Below are 15388 nucleotides of genomic sequence, written 5' to 3'. Positions count from 1 at the left end.
CACCTTAATGTGCCAGGACATACAGTCAACAAGCGTGTTCTTTTTCCTCAGGGAGTCCAGTGTCTCAGACAGGTAAACAGGACAGAGCACTGACTCATAGGAATAATAAAATTACAGTAAATTTGTTTTTGCACTGCAGGGTGGGGTTTACATGGCGTCAGTTTTGCCTTGTTTCTGAATGCGTTTCTTTTAAGGATCTCTAGATCCCCACCCTCCACACACACACACACACACACCAGCTCACCACCACGGCTGCCGCATTAATCACAGCTCCTTGTTCTGTTTATATTTTGCACCTGTTAATGGAAACTGTCTGCAACCTTTAGGATATCGTCAATCACACGCTAGGTGCATTTTTTCCTGTCCAGTTTGTTTTTGGCCTGCCAGATGAGTGGCCCGTTTTATTCTGTTAATCTATTATTTCAGTTACCTGCCATTTAGTGAGTTTGCTGGAAAAGTTTGTTGAAGTACTCAAGGCAAATTCCAAACCACAAAAAACAGGAGTTTTGCTAATATCCAGGAAATCACATTGATTCCTGACTCCTGAATGATTTGCATGCATAGAGACTTATCTGAAAAACAGGCGACTTGTTTATGGGAATTACTGTGATCTCCAGTGTGTGTGCAAACGTTCTCCAGTATTTTTCCAGCAATGTTTCACTTTTATGGATTTCAGAGAAACTTTAATAAACTGCGTAGCTAAAGGCTCAAGTCAAACTGACTGCTGTCCTACAAACAGACTTTCAAATTAAGTGTTCACACCTTATTTAGCAAATGTTGATATTAAAATTATGGGTTGGATTTTGAGGTCAAAAGTGGTAAGTTTCTTCCAACTCTCCAATGCAATAAATCAAAACATCAAATTGTCTGAATGAGGTTCATAAACTGTAGGTAAATCTTATCTGTTGGATTATTAACAGTTACACCCATCTAATTAAAAAAAAAAAAAAAAAAACAGAGAGAGAGAGACTACAAATCAAAGACTACAGATCAGAGATCGACTATTCTGGTGCTACTCGGGATAAATGGACACTAGATGGTGCTTCTGTTGCTGTATATTTCAGTTTCTCCCAGCACCACAGCAGGAACAGGGAACCAAAAGCTGCAGAGTTTGACTTTTTGACCTGAGGAATGGTGCTATTAATCATCAGATGAGACTTGAAGATGTGTACATGTATAATACATTACACATCAAATGGTAACTGTAAAAAAACAAATGACACGATAGGTTGAAATATAAAGAAAAGTAGACATCTCTTTATTTCAAAGAGACTACAAGCATGTGCTGTCATTGTGTATACTTGGAATTAACTTTGATATCAATTTTAACTAATTATTGTCAGTTCTTTGTCGAGGTAATACATCATGATTGAACCAATGCGATGGAGTGAACACAACAGACCTCTTGGTAGACTTAGTTGTCTGTTCAAATGTGCATGTTCTTGCTTTGGTGTGTTCTATCTGTTTTCAGTCAAAAACAAAATTTTCAACAAACAGCAAATAAATAAATAAATAACAGAACAAAAGAAAAAATAAGATTAAATAAGTGCACACAAGTACTTGAAATAAAAAATCAGAACACAACAATATTGCAACATAAAAATAAATATCTAAAAATACTTTATATAAAAGAAGCATGTATAAATATATATATATAGATAATAGAGTAAAACATGATAAATATAAGTATAAAATAATAAAAAATTTATGAAAGCTAAAAAATAATAATAATTGTACTGTACAGTGAAAAAAACCTGGGGCAAATATTAACAACAATGACTATACTTATTCATACTCATTTATTTAAAGAAATGTCTTGAATATAAATTGAGTATGGTTTATAACGTTGTTTGCTCATAACTTATTTATGTATTCAACCAAAGTATAAACATTGTTCGCGGAACCATAAATACCTGCTACCTATTTCCGGTCGGACTACAGATAAGGCGGACTTCCTTTGTACGTTTTCTTGCTGGATAAGGATAGCTTTCCCAGAGTTTTTAGCAGAATAAGTTAAGTTGCATGGTACTCGATTGTCAAATTGAGACACCGACCAAGTCCCGTGTATGTATAATACTATATTTATTTTATAATTCATAAAATCGATTTTGAGTCACGGACTCTAGTTGGTTAATTAGCTAACTGATGCTAACATACTATAAGAGTTATTGGCATTTAAAAACACACATTCCCCGTCACTGCCGACTTTAACAACTACTAAAAATGTTGTAGTATGTACATAATATTAAGCATATACTTGTAAAAAAATCAGCAAGATTCCCAACCCATTCTGTGTAGCTAACACATGTATGCTCTAGTTGTGTTTGTTGGCCACCAATGCGTTTTCCTGCGTTACAAGTTAGAGAGAATAGACGATAAAGAGCTTCCTGGTTGAATTCAATTTAAAGTTATTGTTTAGATTTATAAATTATGCATCTGAAAGTATCACATAAGATTAAATATTCGGCTTAAAGGCAACCTATACAACAAATTTACGAGCAAAATTTTGATGATATATTTTTGCAGTTCCATTTTTTCTTGTGACAGTTTAGTTTCCTCTGTAAGAAGCTGTTGCCACTTGATTGTATTTATGTGGAAAACTACTGATAAGTTACATCTCGTGGTCACCACAGATTGTCCAGATAGAGCCACCTCTTATTTTGATTTTTTTCAGATCTGTGCAAACAATGTTGTTTGACTACATATTGTATATAAATGGTGATATTGTAAGGCAAATGATAACAATATATACTATTCTGATGAGCTTGAAATTGAATATTTGATCTAGATAAACTGAGGGTCCAGATAAATCTCCTTGATCCTGTGTCTGGTCTTTGCTGGATTTGTTTCTATTTCTTAAATGCATTACTTTTAGGTCTTGTTAATGTGCTGTAGTTTTTTTTAGGCCTGACACTTCTTTTATCCTCCACTTAAAGGCTGCTCACCATGCAAAGTTTTCAGTTACCAGCTCTTTAAGAATTACCTTGTTGCTGCATAAATTCTATTTTCTGTCTGTCAAACTGTTTTCTTTTTGCTGTTTTTCATATATGCAAGTAAAGAAATGAAAACAAATTATCCATCTTTGTGACATGCTGCTAGTAACAAAGACCCTGAAGACCCAATTTCTTCTTTGCTAATGTGTTATTGCTTAGCTTTTTTAGTTGTCAACACAACACTGGTTCATCTCTTGAGTAAGGAGCATTTTTTATGCTTGAATGAATCACAGGTCAGTGTTAAGTGGCTAAACAAACAAAAAACACATTCCTTTATAAAACAGTCAAGATACAAGGATTGAAAATGAGTGAAAAAGCTGCAAATGTGCAAAATAAAAGAGAAAAAAAACTTTAAAAGACCTTCAGAAAGCCTGGAGAACTATAACTACTGTTTCTATTTAGGTCAACAGCAAATATTTTCACAGGGTCAAAACCCAGACCTACCATAGTGGACGATCCCCACTTTGAACTTCTCCATTTAAATATCTTCAGATCCTTTCCGTCCACCCGAGAAGTAGAGGAGGTGAATGGGACAGACAAGGACAATACGATTTACTGACTTTGAATGAGTGAAGGGAAACCTGCAGATCACATGTCTCTCCTTTCTGCAGGGAGTCCGGTTCTGTAAAATATTCTGTCAGAAAGGACGAAAAAAAAAAAAAAATCCACCTTCTTCTTATGTTTGCATTGACTTCAAGCCATTTCAGCCATTTTTGCTTTTAAAAGAAAGCCATAATTTCAGGTCTAAGTCACATAAATATCATGTTTAGCACAGCTGCTTCATCTCCATCTTTTTGTACAAGCCTTCCATGTTGTTTTATTATATCTGTCAGATGAGCATCAGAAAACTTTGGACCAACTTGTTTTTTTCTTTTTTTTTTTTTACTTATAATTAAATCCAATAATGAACTGGCATGTTGTGCCTCTTTTATGTTACAGGAGCTTATAACACATCTATAAAGGATACACCCAAGCATCCTCGCTCATAGTTTCTGCTCATATTTCTCCAATTTTATCTCTACATTGGCTTCCTGTGTGCTTCAGAATTGATTTTAAAAATAGTTTTTTTTTTTTTTAGCTTTTAAAGCTCTTAAAGGTTTTAGTCTTAAGTGTTTATCTGACTTGCTTTTAGTTTGTGAGCCTCCCAGAGCTCTCAGGTCATTGGGGGTCTGTCTTTCGTTCATTTTTGAAACATAGGGAGAGGCGTCTTTTAGTTTTTATGGTCCTCGCCTCGTCCTTGCATGCTTGGGTATATGTCTTGTGTGTGTGATCTGGTGAACTTGATGCGTTAAAATGCTTTTGTTTTTTTTTTATGTTTTTAATGTGAAGCACTTTGTGTTGCAATTCGTGTGCTTTATAAATAAAGATTGGCTAATTCTGTATTGAGCCTGTGCTCTTCTCCAAAGAGGAGAAGCTTAAAATCAGCACATTAGTTTGTATTTTGAGGCCAAAGCTCTGGAATTGGAAAAACACCAGCAACTTGTCTGCTTTGAAAAAGAAGGTCAGGGGATTTAATGTCATTGTGAAAGGAGAGGAGGTTTTTCCCCTTTTTTGTACACCAACCATAGTGACACCATACTTTTACAACCGACTGATTTAAAAACTGAATATTCTAAACTAAAATAAATGGTCAAATAAAAAACAGAAATAGAAAGTCAATGTATTAAAACACAATAAAGACTGATATTAAGCTAGATTTCAGGTGTAAATACAGTGGAGTTTAAAAAGCCATCACAAGCCATGAAGGGATCCTTAGAACTTCTGAAAGGTTTTGAGCTTTTCAGCAAAGCCGTTTAAACTCTTGATCAGAGCGTTCCTGCTGTCTGTGAGCTGTGTTTTATGTCGTCCCTGCAGGTTGATGGCCTGTTGCGTTCCTCCCGTCCCATCGGATCTCAGCTCCTTTCTCTGGTCAGTGCTTCCCTGCGGTTTGGCTGTGGGGCCGTCGCAGCTCTGCCAGGACCGGTTGGGGCTGTGGTGGGTTGGCCGCCCGCTGGAGGCTGGCTCCGTGCTGGGGAGGAAGGGGGGCGCAGAGTCGGTCTCCAGGTATCACTCTGACCCAGTAACCCAAAGCCGAGGCAGCGAAACCACGACAGATGTGGAGTTCAGAGCAGCTCAGACCGGCAGCTCAGAGGAAGAAAAGGTAAAATCAGTATTTCTAGCTCCCAGACAGACAAACAGGACTGACTTTTGCATTTTTAGGGGGAATTTTTTTTTATATTGATTCTGATGTTGAGTACTTCTTTCTTTCCAAAAGGAATTCAGGTTTTCCTCTTTATAAAAAATATTCAGGTTTTTGGCATTTAGACAAAGTCTTTGCATAATTTAGCTAACACACAAACAATGATGACATACCAGCAAGTCATCGCTTGGTTTGGTTCAGGCAGTACATGAGCTTTAGGTAATTAGAACTCTTATGAAATGTAAAGAGTTAAATTCACAGTTATATTTCTTAAATTCCATCTACGTACTGTCTACTGTCAATACTGGACAAAGTATAGACCATCAAATAATTTTTGTCTTCTGCGTAGGACACAAGTCTGAGACCTCTAAATCAAGCATAATTTATAGGACATATCTGGATCCTATTGTGCTTTAAGGCAGGGCTACTCAATTCAGCCCCACAGGGAACTTCATAGGCTGTTGCATTCTTTTCATTTGAATCAGTTGCACACAGGGACACATTGAAAACCTGCAGGACTATGGCCCTCGAAGGACCAAATTGAGTAGCTCTGCTTTTTAAAGAAGACATCCTGGGCGCTTCTTTTATGACTCAGTTGTGTGCACATGCACTGTCCTTTCAACATGAAAGAAATGTCAACTTCCATGTTTTACAACAAGAGTGAGAAGATATGTTTCCTTTTAAAAATAAATCTAGTTTTTCTTTAATATCAAAGTCTTCAATTTAATATTTTTAAAAAGCAACAGTAATTTTAAACAAGGACTTAAACATTTTAATACACCGGGGATCAGAGGGCTGAGTGAGGCAGGAAACGGTGAGAAACTGCAGATGTCGCTCCACCACCACCTTGCTGATGTGGCAGCCCCGTTGGGTCATGGTGGCCAAATACAGCTACAACTTCCAGCCTCTGGAGAGGTTCACCGTCAGCTTCATTTACCTGCTGCTGCTCATAGATGGCTTTTTAACAGCTAATCTCTGAATACGATGCATTTTCCTGATGGAGACTTTCCTTCATCTGCCTTTATCTGCTCTGCGAATCACACACACATTTTAAAAAGTGCCATGATCTTGTCAGTTTTCCTGAAATGCTGATGTTTTCATTCTTTTCACAAAACATTGTGGTAGTTCCCCCCTTTTTTCATCTTTTTGATTTGCAAAAAAAAATCCTTGTCTTCCCCTAATAATACATATAAACTGTGGAACAACATCCTGAAATAGCTTTCCTGTTATTAAGCTCACCTGGTAAGATAATTATTAAACCTGTCTCAGGTTGTTATCAGTGATCTAAACATACAGAAGAAACTTGAAGAAGAAATGAAGAAAATATTTAAATAATATTTAAATAACAGAAATCCTACATGCAGAATCATTTGGAGCTCCGTATGTAAGTATGTATGTTTGCCTCACTGCATTACTAACCTTGTTTCGTAATTTGAAGAGTTTGAATTAAAATAAAGATGTTCTCTGTTTTAGGATTACATTGTAGCGCTAGTTGGCATCTTTGTATTTTTCATTGAAAAACATTGACAAATTACAAAATTAAAGGTCAGACACGAACATGCTTATTTCCTCCCTCATATACAGAAACATCCAGAGCTTTCAGATGTGTTTCTCCACACAACTGACATCATCTTCTTTAATGCTCGTGAAATTAATTTCATTCAAATAAAAAAGAAATCCACATGAAAATATTACATGATTCTTTTCTGTATCAAGCAAGACCAGAGGCCAGCACTACGAAGCAGGATTAACAAACCCCGGATATGTCTCCGTTACCTGGGTTGACTTACCCAGACATACACAATAAGCCGATCAGTGCGCGTTCACATAAAAGGGGTGGAGTTTGCAGCGTCAGACCAATCCCAGACATGGAGAAACCCTGCAGAGCTGCATGCTTCCCTATGGCAGAGCAGATAATTATTCTTCAGAAATATAAAGAATTTAAACACAGTATCCAGGCCAAAAGCAAAACTTTTGCCACAGCAACACCCAAGAAGCAATGTTGGCAGAAAATTGTAGACTATTAATGCGTAAATTCACGAGTTTATACAATATTAATTCACGGGACAATATAAACGGACAGCACTCGGATTATTATGGCCCTGATGTTTCAGGCAGAGTGTATCATAAAGATCACCTGTTTTTACAATCTGAATCCATTCTGTCTGACGGATTTAGAGACATTTGAGTCAGCTTTGAGTTAGTATCATACCAACGTCTTGGTCTGATGTGGCTTTGTGTCGGCTGCAGACATGCAGCAACTGCAAGTCGCTCTGCTTAATTAAATTCCAACCCCGTGGGAAGAAAATGAATCGGTCAGTTTCCATCGAGTGTTCAGCTGATGAAAACTTGAGGAGGAGCAGTCAGCGGCATTTCACAGATGAAAAGATGTATCAGCAATAATTTACTTGAGCTCTGCAATCAGTGCACATTCAAAGCTCCGTCTGCATGTCTGAGCCCACCGTGGACAGTAATTACTACCATTAATGTAAAATTACACATTGTTTTCAGGTGCAGAACTCATTACATGAGTATTTGGACAACGTAAATTGGAAACAGCTAATTATTAAGGTGGCAAATATACATTCAACGAAAATAATCTGTTTTATATTTTTAGGCACAGTTGGGAAAATCAGCAAATGAAGCCGCTTCAGTCCAAAGAGCCATCTGGATCACGTAAGTAGAAATAGTGATTCACACAAGAGTGGAAGAAACAAGTGGAAAAAGTAATTGGGTTCTTTACTTGTGTAAAAGTACCAGTGCAAATAACTGTTTTCATGTCTAGCAGTTAGGTTTTTGGCCACACCACAGCACTGAGATGCTCTAGTTAAGGTCTAAAGGCTGAATAATTAGGATTTTTTTTGTAAAAATAATTTAAAATGTTCTCATTTGTTGCGAGGGATAAAAGGAAGCTTCCCTATAAATAATCTGTCTCCTACATCAACAACATCTTTGTCAAGTTTTTCTCCTTCAAAATAAGAGTTCCGTGCCGGAATAACTTCGGTGCACTGTGTTGCTCTGTCCTACTTCCTGGTTCCTTATCCAATCATATGCGACTCCCCACAGTTGTCTAACAACAACAAGGCAGCGTTTGGTATTTTGTGTCTGCAAAAGAGCAGCAGCGTGCAGGTCTGAAAGCGGGTAAAAGAACCGGACCAGAAATAGTTTCAGAAAAACCCAAAAAGCCTCGGCATCCTGCTAAAAAAGCAAATGACCAAAAACAGAATAAAACGAGGATCAATATTGGAGAATCTTTTGCAAGCTGGAGAAGTCTGAGCTGGCAAAGTTTCTCCTTGACAGGTAAGCACCGGAATTTTGCTTAAATTAACCAAAAAGTTTATCTTGATTTACAAAGATTTTAGTCTAATTTATTTCTCGGCACTCATTAAATTAATTTGTGTGACTGTATTGATGCATTAGTGAAGTAAATTGGTGGCCTGTTAGTTTACAACAACAAATGTAATTAAAGCCGCAAGCGGCATCCATCGGGTCCGAGCTGCCTGGACCCCGCCACCCGATGTCGCCATGACAACAGGTGGTGTAATGCGTGAAAGACCAAACCTCTACGAATCCTGTCAAGTTTGGTGCAGTTCCCATGTATTCCTATGGAGATATGAGGAAACCGTGTTTCATGGCGAGAAGGCGTTTTTTCTTCGGTTGCCACGGTTACACGCTTTCTGCTATTAGAAAGATTTGAATAGCGTTTGGTCCCCAACTTGTCAGGAAGGTTCCCACCAAGTTTGGAGTGAGTCGCACGAATACCCTCAGACTAGTTCGTTCAAATGGCAATGAAATCCAAGATGGCGGGCACCACGTTGCCATGGCAACAGGTGTTCGATTGACTTCTTTGCTGGACTTGGGGTGTGACACATATGAATACTGTCAAGTTTGGTGGAGATCCCACGTATTTCTAAGGAGATATGAGCAAACCGTGTTTCATGGCGAGAAGGTCATTTTCCGTCGGTTGCCACGGTAACATGCTTTCTGCTATTAGAAAGTTTTGAATAGCGTTTGGTCCCGAACTTGTCAGGAAGCTTCCCACCAGGTTTGGAGTCAGTCGCACGAATCCCCTCAGACTAGTTCGTTCAAATACGATGCGTGTAAAGTGCAAAAAAAGGCAAAAAAATGGCCGCACACGCCAAGATGGCGGGCACCCCGTTTCCACGGCAACAGGTGTTTCATTGACTTTTTTGCTCGACTCGGGATGATACACGTGTGTGCCGAGTTTCGTGTTCCTACGTCGAAGTAGACTTTTGGGACCCCATTCATTTGGGGATTTTAGGTGTCTCTAGGTGGCGCTGTTGAGCCAATTTTGCATTGAATTCTATGCGGACTTTAGAATATCGAATTTTTCACCAGGCTTGATGTGTGTGCCAAATTTCACAACTTTTCATGGGTGTTTAGGGGGTCAAATTTGAGGTCGAAATGCTTAGAAAAATAATAATAAACATTTCAACCACAATAGGGTCCTTCCATACTTCGTATGGCTCGGACCCTAATGATGTTTGGGGCCAAGTGAATGGTGTGTTTGTCCTTATAAACTTATGAAATTACTATCAAATTAATTTATTAAGTGAGACTAAGGGAAAACTGCCGCTGCGTGGCATTTATTGATTAATGTAGCATTTGTTTACACTCTATTTTATGCTAACGTAAATTAGCGTGTGAAATTAGCGCTAGCATTGCAAAGTGTAGCAACTTACTGTGTGTGAATCATTTTCGCTCGTCATCATAATGTTTGCTGGCGCTGTGTTCTCTGTCCTTCATAGACTGTTTATAAAAGAACCGTCCTCTCACAAACCAGAAACTTGCGCAAAACTCTCCGAGGGGGAGAGGGGGGAGGGAGGAAGAACACTCTCCTCTGTGTTTCTCTCGTTCAACTGCAGTTCTGATTTGAAACACTAGGAGTCAATGCTACTTATTTTGCCTTTAATGACATCCGCTTGAGCACAGATAGCGGAAACATTTCAGTCCTGATGCTGCTAGATCTCAATGCTGCATTTAACACAGTCAATCATAATATCTTACTAGAACGGCTAAAAAACGGGGTAGAACTTTCTGGCACTGCAATAATTGGTTTGAATCCCATATAAAAGACAGGGACTACTTTATGTCTATACACTATCGTTCAAAAGTTTGGGGTCACTTTGCCATGGGATTCAATAGGGAAGTGACCCCAAACTTTTGAAAGGTAGTGTAGGTAACTATAAATCTGAGCGACATAAAATAACCTGTGGAGTTCCCCAAGGCTCCATCTTGGGGCCACTGATGTTCAACATCTACATGCTGCCACTTGCTCACATTATGAAAAACAACAAAACATAGTACCACAGTTATGCTGATGACACACAAATCTACATAAAAATATCACCAGGAGACTACAGTCCGATCCAAACTCTGATCAACTGCATCGATCAAATTAAAGATTGGATGTGCCAGAACCTCCTTCAGTTAAATGAAGACAAAACTGAAATAAAAGTTTTTTTAGAACCAAAGAAGATTACAAGTCAATACACACCTTCAAACATCTAAGTTCAAAACTAACAACCAAGCCAGAAAACTGGGAGTAGTCCTGGACTCAGACTTGGGAGTAGTCCTGGACTCTGACCTGAATTTTAGCAGTTATATTAAGACACTTGTGAAGTCAGTTACTTAAAGAACATATGGAGGATTGAAGGACTGATGACTCAGCAGGATTTAGGAAAACTGGTCCATGTATTTATCCATAGTAGACTGGACTACTGTAATGCTGTCCTCACAGGTCTCCCTAAAAAGTCCATCAGACAGCTGCAGTTAGTCCAGAACGCTGCTGCTCCAGTCCTCAGATCTTTACACTGGCTTCCTGGCTGTCAAAGAACTGACTTCAAAAGCCTGCTGTTTTTTTCTTTTTTTTTTTTTTTTTTTTTTTTTTTTACAAACACCTGAGTGGTTTAGGACCAAAATCCATTCAGGATCTTCTGGTTCGCTATGAAGCAACCAGATCCCTCAGGTCATCAGGGTCACGTCTACTTTCTGTTCACAGAGTCAGAACTGAACGTTAGGAGGCAGCGTTCAGCTTTTATGCTCCTCACATGTGGAACAAACTCCCAGAAAACTGCAGAACTGCTGACTCAGCAGTTTTAAATCAGGGTTAAAAACTTTTCTATTTGCTGCCTTTTATCAAAACAACTGTTAATTCCCCACACCGGAACTTTATTTCTTACATTTCATTTATTTTATTTTAGTTCTTTTTTTTCTTTCTGTTTTTATTTAATGTCTTTTATTTCTTTTAAAGTTAGTTTTTAATGCATTTGTAATTGCTTCATACGCCCGCTGTAATACTTATGTTTTATGTATTAAAAATTTTATGTATTAAAGCACTTTGAATTGTGTTGTAAATTAAATGTGCTATACAAATAAACTTGCCTTCCAATGATGTAAAAATAATCTGTTACAAGTAAGAGTCCTTTACGAACAGCTATAGAACAGAGCTTTATTGTCATTGTTGCTGAACATATTGACATCATCTGCAGGTTTTTGTTTTTTTGCAGTCGGTTTAGTTTCTAATCTTTTGTCATATTTTAATCCTCTGTCTTGTTTCCTGTTTTGTTGAGTCTTTCCCCTTGTGTATTCTGTTTGCTTAACTTCATGTTCCCTTCTTCTGCTCATCATTTGTCAAACCTGCTTCAGAATCAGTCCCTCAGTATATATGCTTCAGGTTTTCCTTCATCCTGTGCCAGTTCATTGTGTGTGTCTGTGTTTGTGTTGGTTAATCCTGTCAGTCTTCCAGTTATTTAAGATTCCCTTTTGTTGTTTTTTTTCACCCCCCAATGCTTTTGCTGTGTTTTCTGTTTTATTAAATAATCATTGCTCAATTCAACATCCTGTGTCTCTAAGTCCTGCGTTTGGGTTCTACGTCCTCGTCTCCTGGTTCAGTTGCTGCAGGTTTGTCGGCTGCATTCACAATAAGAATCTCCCGTTCTACCACATCCCAAAGCTGCTCTGTTGGATTAAGATCTGGTGACTGTGGAGGCCGTTGGAGTCCAGGGAACTCATTGTCATGTTCTAGAAAGCAGGTGGAGATGATCTGAGCTTTGTGACATGGTGCATTATCCTGCTGGAAGTAGCATCAGAAGATGCTACACTGTGTGGTGGTTAAACCAGGCCACGTTGGTCCTAAGGGGCCGAAAGTGGGCCAAGAAAATATCCCCACACCATTACACCACCAGCCTGAAGGGTTAATCCAAGGCCGGATGGACCAAATTCTGAGCCTAGCATCTGAATGTGGAGCTGCAATGGAGACTCATCAGACCAGACAACATTTTCCGTCTTCTGTTGTCCAGTGTTGGTGAGTCTGTGTCAGTTGTAGCCTCAGTTTCCTGTTCTTAGCTGACAGAAGGCACCCGGTGTGGTTTTCTGCCGCTGTAGCCCTTCAAGGCTGGACGTGTTGTGTGTTAGAGATGCTATTCTGCAGACCTTGGTTGGAACCAGTGCTTACTTGACTTCCTGTTGTATTTCTATCCTCTCCAACCAGTCTGCCCATTCTCCTCTGACCTCTGACATCAACCAGATATTTTGTTCCAGACAACTGCTGCTCACTGGATGTTTTCTCTTCTTCAGATCATTAGATTTTTGTGTTAAAAGAAAATTGAACAAATAGACCTGATAAAGTGGCTGAAAATGTATAATAGTGAAACAAATATAAAAGATTGAAACTTATTTAAAACTGAAAATGTGCTTACATATGTATTCACCCTCTTTATTATGACTTGATTCCTTTTTCATAATGCTGTCAAGCATTTAGGTTTTAAAACCAAAATAGATGAAGAAAGTTAAGGCTGAAAAATTCCCATATTTCCTTTTTAAAGGTATCTTAAGTATCTTAACCTCAACTTGTTATTTAAAATTTGAACTCATCAGCTGTTCCGTTTGTTGTTGGCTGCATCTCTGCTTCACCGTCTGCTGCTCTAGGTTGCAGACAAAAAAACAAAACAACTTACATAAATTTCCCTCCCACTGTGTGAAATTGGAAAAAAAATTGCACCATCATTGAACTCTCCTGTGATGGCCCACCAGGAAATGTAGTCGCACAAACTCAAAAAATAAAGGACTGATTGTCATGATTATCATGCAGCCTGCACTTCCCTGTTATATCTGATCTCATGATGTCAACTTTTTATGTATGCTTTCTCTGCAGTCTTCCACTCTTTTATGTCACAATCTAAGCTTCCTGCTGATCAGAAACACCTTTGCTTCTCTTTTGTTTTTTTTTCCCCCACAGCTTTGCCTGCCAGGCGCGATGCCAAGCCCAGCAGAACGCTGCAGCACTTTGTGCATGTGGTGAGGTGTGTGAAGGCGAGTGTGTGGATGTATCTTTACGTGTGTGTCAGGACATCCAACCGGGATCAGAGCTGCTGTTGTATGACCAATGTATGACCAGAACAGACCAATCAGGTGTCTCGGCTCAATGCACAGGTGAGAATGAAGAGCTTGAAAGAGAGTTTGAACAAATGAGTTACAACTATAACTTCATTTGATTTGGCCAATTAGTTTTTCTCATGTATAAGTACCAGAATCTGCCATCCACATTTTAAAGTTTGTTGCACTTTTAAGCACTTGTTTTAAAACAAAGTATTTAGCATTAAAGGTGCAGTGTATAAAAAATCAATATAATGTAATGTTTTTGTTCTCTTTGAATTATCTACATAGATAGTTTTTTAGTGGGAAAAACATACATGCCACATACATGGCAGCTGCTATATTTGTACCACCATTGTTACTACGGTGTTTCTGAATGGACAAACAGCTCTTTGTGCGATGCGAAAACTCTCTGAGCTCTAAAACTGCAGTATCTGCTTTGTTTGATAGGTGCTAGAGCACCGTTTGGGATTATTAACACCTTAAAAGGACCATATAAGATGACGGGACACATGTTCAAATCGTTACCTGTAGTGCAGTCATCACTGCACCAGCTGCCTGTACAACGAAGTGTGATAAACATACGCTAGATATGTTTCTTGGGTAGACTTACCTGGACATTCAGGATCTGGATAAGCGGTACGACGAAGCTGGTTATCAACTCGGTAATTCAACCCAGGGTTTTTCCATCTTGATCAGTGTGCGCTCACAATAAAGGGGTGGAGTTTGCAGCATCTGATCAACCGCAGACAGAGAAACCCTGCAGAGCAGCTACTTTACTATAGAGGAGCAGACAATTATTCTTGAGGAAATATGAGGAATGTAAACACAAAATGTAATCACATTTTGGGGGTGATCACCACCTGGACCCAAGATTTTTTTAAAGGATTTTTTACTGTGGGGAGACAGGGATAAATTTGCCTTCGGAGCTTCTAAAAGAAAAACAAACCACAATCATTAGCTAAAAATGGAAAAACTTGGCAGAGGTCTGTGCTCTCAGTGCTTCTACTTTCCAGCGAGTTCTTTAGAGGCTTAGCCCTTAGATAGTTATAGATAGCTTAGATAGTTATGCGTGCCTTAAATTCATGGTTTATTCATTTTTGCCATGTGAAACCATTATTATTAACCACGTTATTTAAGATGCAACCCTAGTGGAGCAAGTCAAGAACATGGACAGAAACATTCTTCAAAGTGGTGACAATGCTTTATTTCTTCATCAAAATGATGCATCTATCCATAAAAGCTCTTTCTCTCCTAAGCCTCCTCTCACAGTCCAACAACGTCAATGAGATCTTCTAAAATTGGGCAGTAGATTTTCCAAGAGAATTGATTGGTCGGGAGGTGGTGCTTTTATACTCGCTGATCTCTTATCCAGAACATAACCTGCTCAGGAGCAGTTTAGTCGTTCAGCGTAAGTTACCATGAACTTCTTTGTGTGTGGATGAATGGAAAAGGTTGGGATTAAGACCCTTCAGAACAAATCCTGCATTATTTCTGCACCTATAAGTACACATTTTAGTGTTTTTATAAAACTGATTATGTGTATGTTTGGTGTAAATAATCTCCTTTTGATCCCAATGAATGGTTTGCTAGTCACTTTTCTTGACGTCATTTTGTACAAGCCATGGCTTGCTTACCCGTTTTTATGGCTAAATGAGGAACTCTGAAGTAACCTTGATCAATTTCATGATTTGACCAGTTGGAACAGCTAAAAACAACACAAACATGAAGCATTTTCCAACAATTAAAACCACATTTTCCACACATTCTAGTTTACAATGAACCATGCTAGCCACCACTTCATGTTACGCATACTGTA

The 15388-nt window shown here is 38.6% G+C and overlaps 1 protein-coding gene across 2 annotated transcripts in view; it reads left to right on the top strand.

Annotated features, from left to right (window-relative positions):
- Positions 1-1831: 1831 nt before the first annotated feature.
- Positions 1832-15388, top strand: part of znf408 (zinc finger protein 408) — a 33988-nt gene continuing 20431 nt past the window's right edge. The window contains exons 1-4 of one of the 2 annotated variants that reach the window (XM_041992171.1): positions 1832-2064; positions 4848-5133; positions 7790-7848; positions 13433-13626. In XM_041992171.1, coding sequence (XP_041848105.1) covers positions 4852-5133; positions 7790-7848; positions 13433-13626 — 535 coding nt within the window. In that variant the 5' untranslated portion in view covers positions 1832-2064; positions 4848-4851. The remainder of the gene's footprint in view (positions 2065-4847; positions 5134-7789; positions 7849-13432; positions 13627-15388) is intronic. The other variant, XM_041992165.1, reaches the window with a different exon arrangement.

The sequence above is a fragment of the Melanotaenia boesemani genome, chromosome 1 (genome assembly GCF_017639745.1).
Source record: "Melanotaenia boesemani isolate fMelBoe1 chromosome 1, fMelBoe1.pri, whole genome shotgun sequence".
NCBI classification, from domain to species: Eukaryota; Metazoa; Chordata; class Actinopteri; order Atheriniformes; family Melanotaeniidae; genus Melanotaenia; species Melanotaenia boesemani.
The sequence above is the reverse complement of the archived record's forward strand: the minus strand, read 5'-3'. Positions and strand labels throughout refer to the sequence as shown.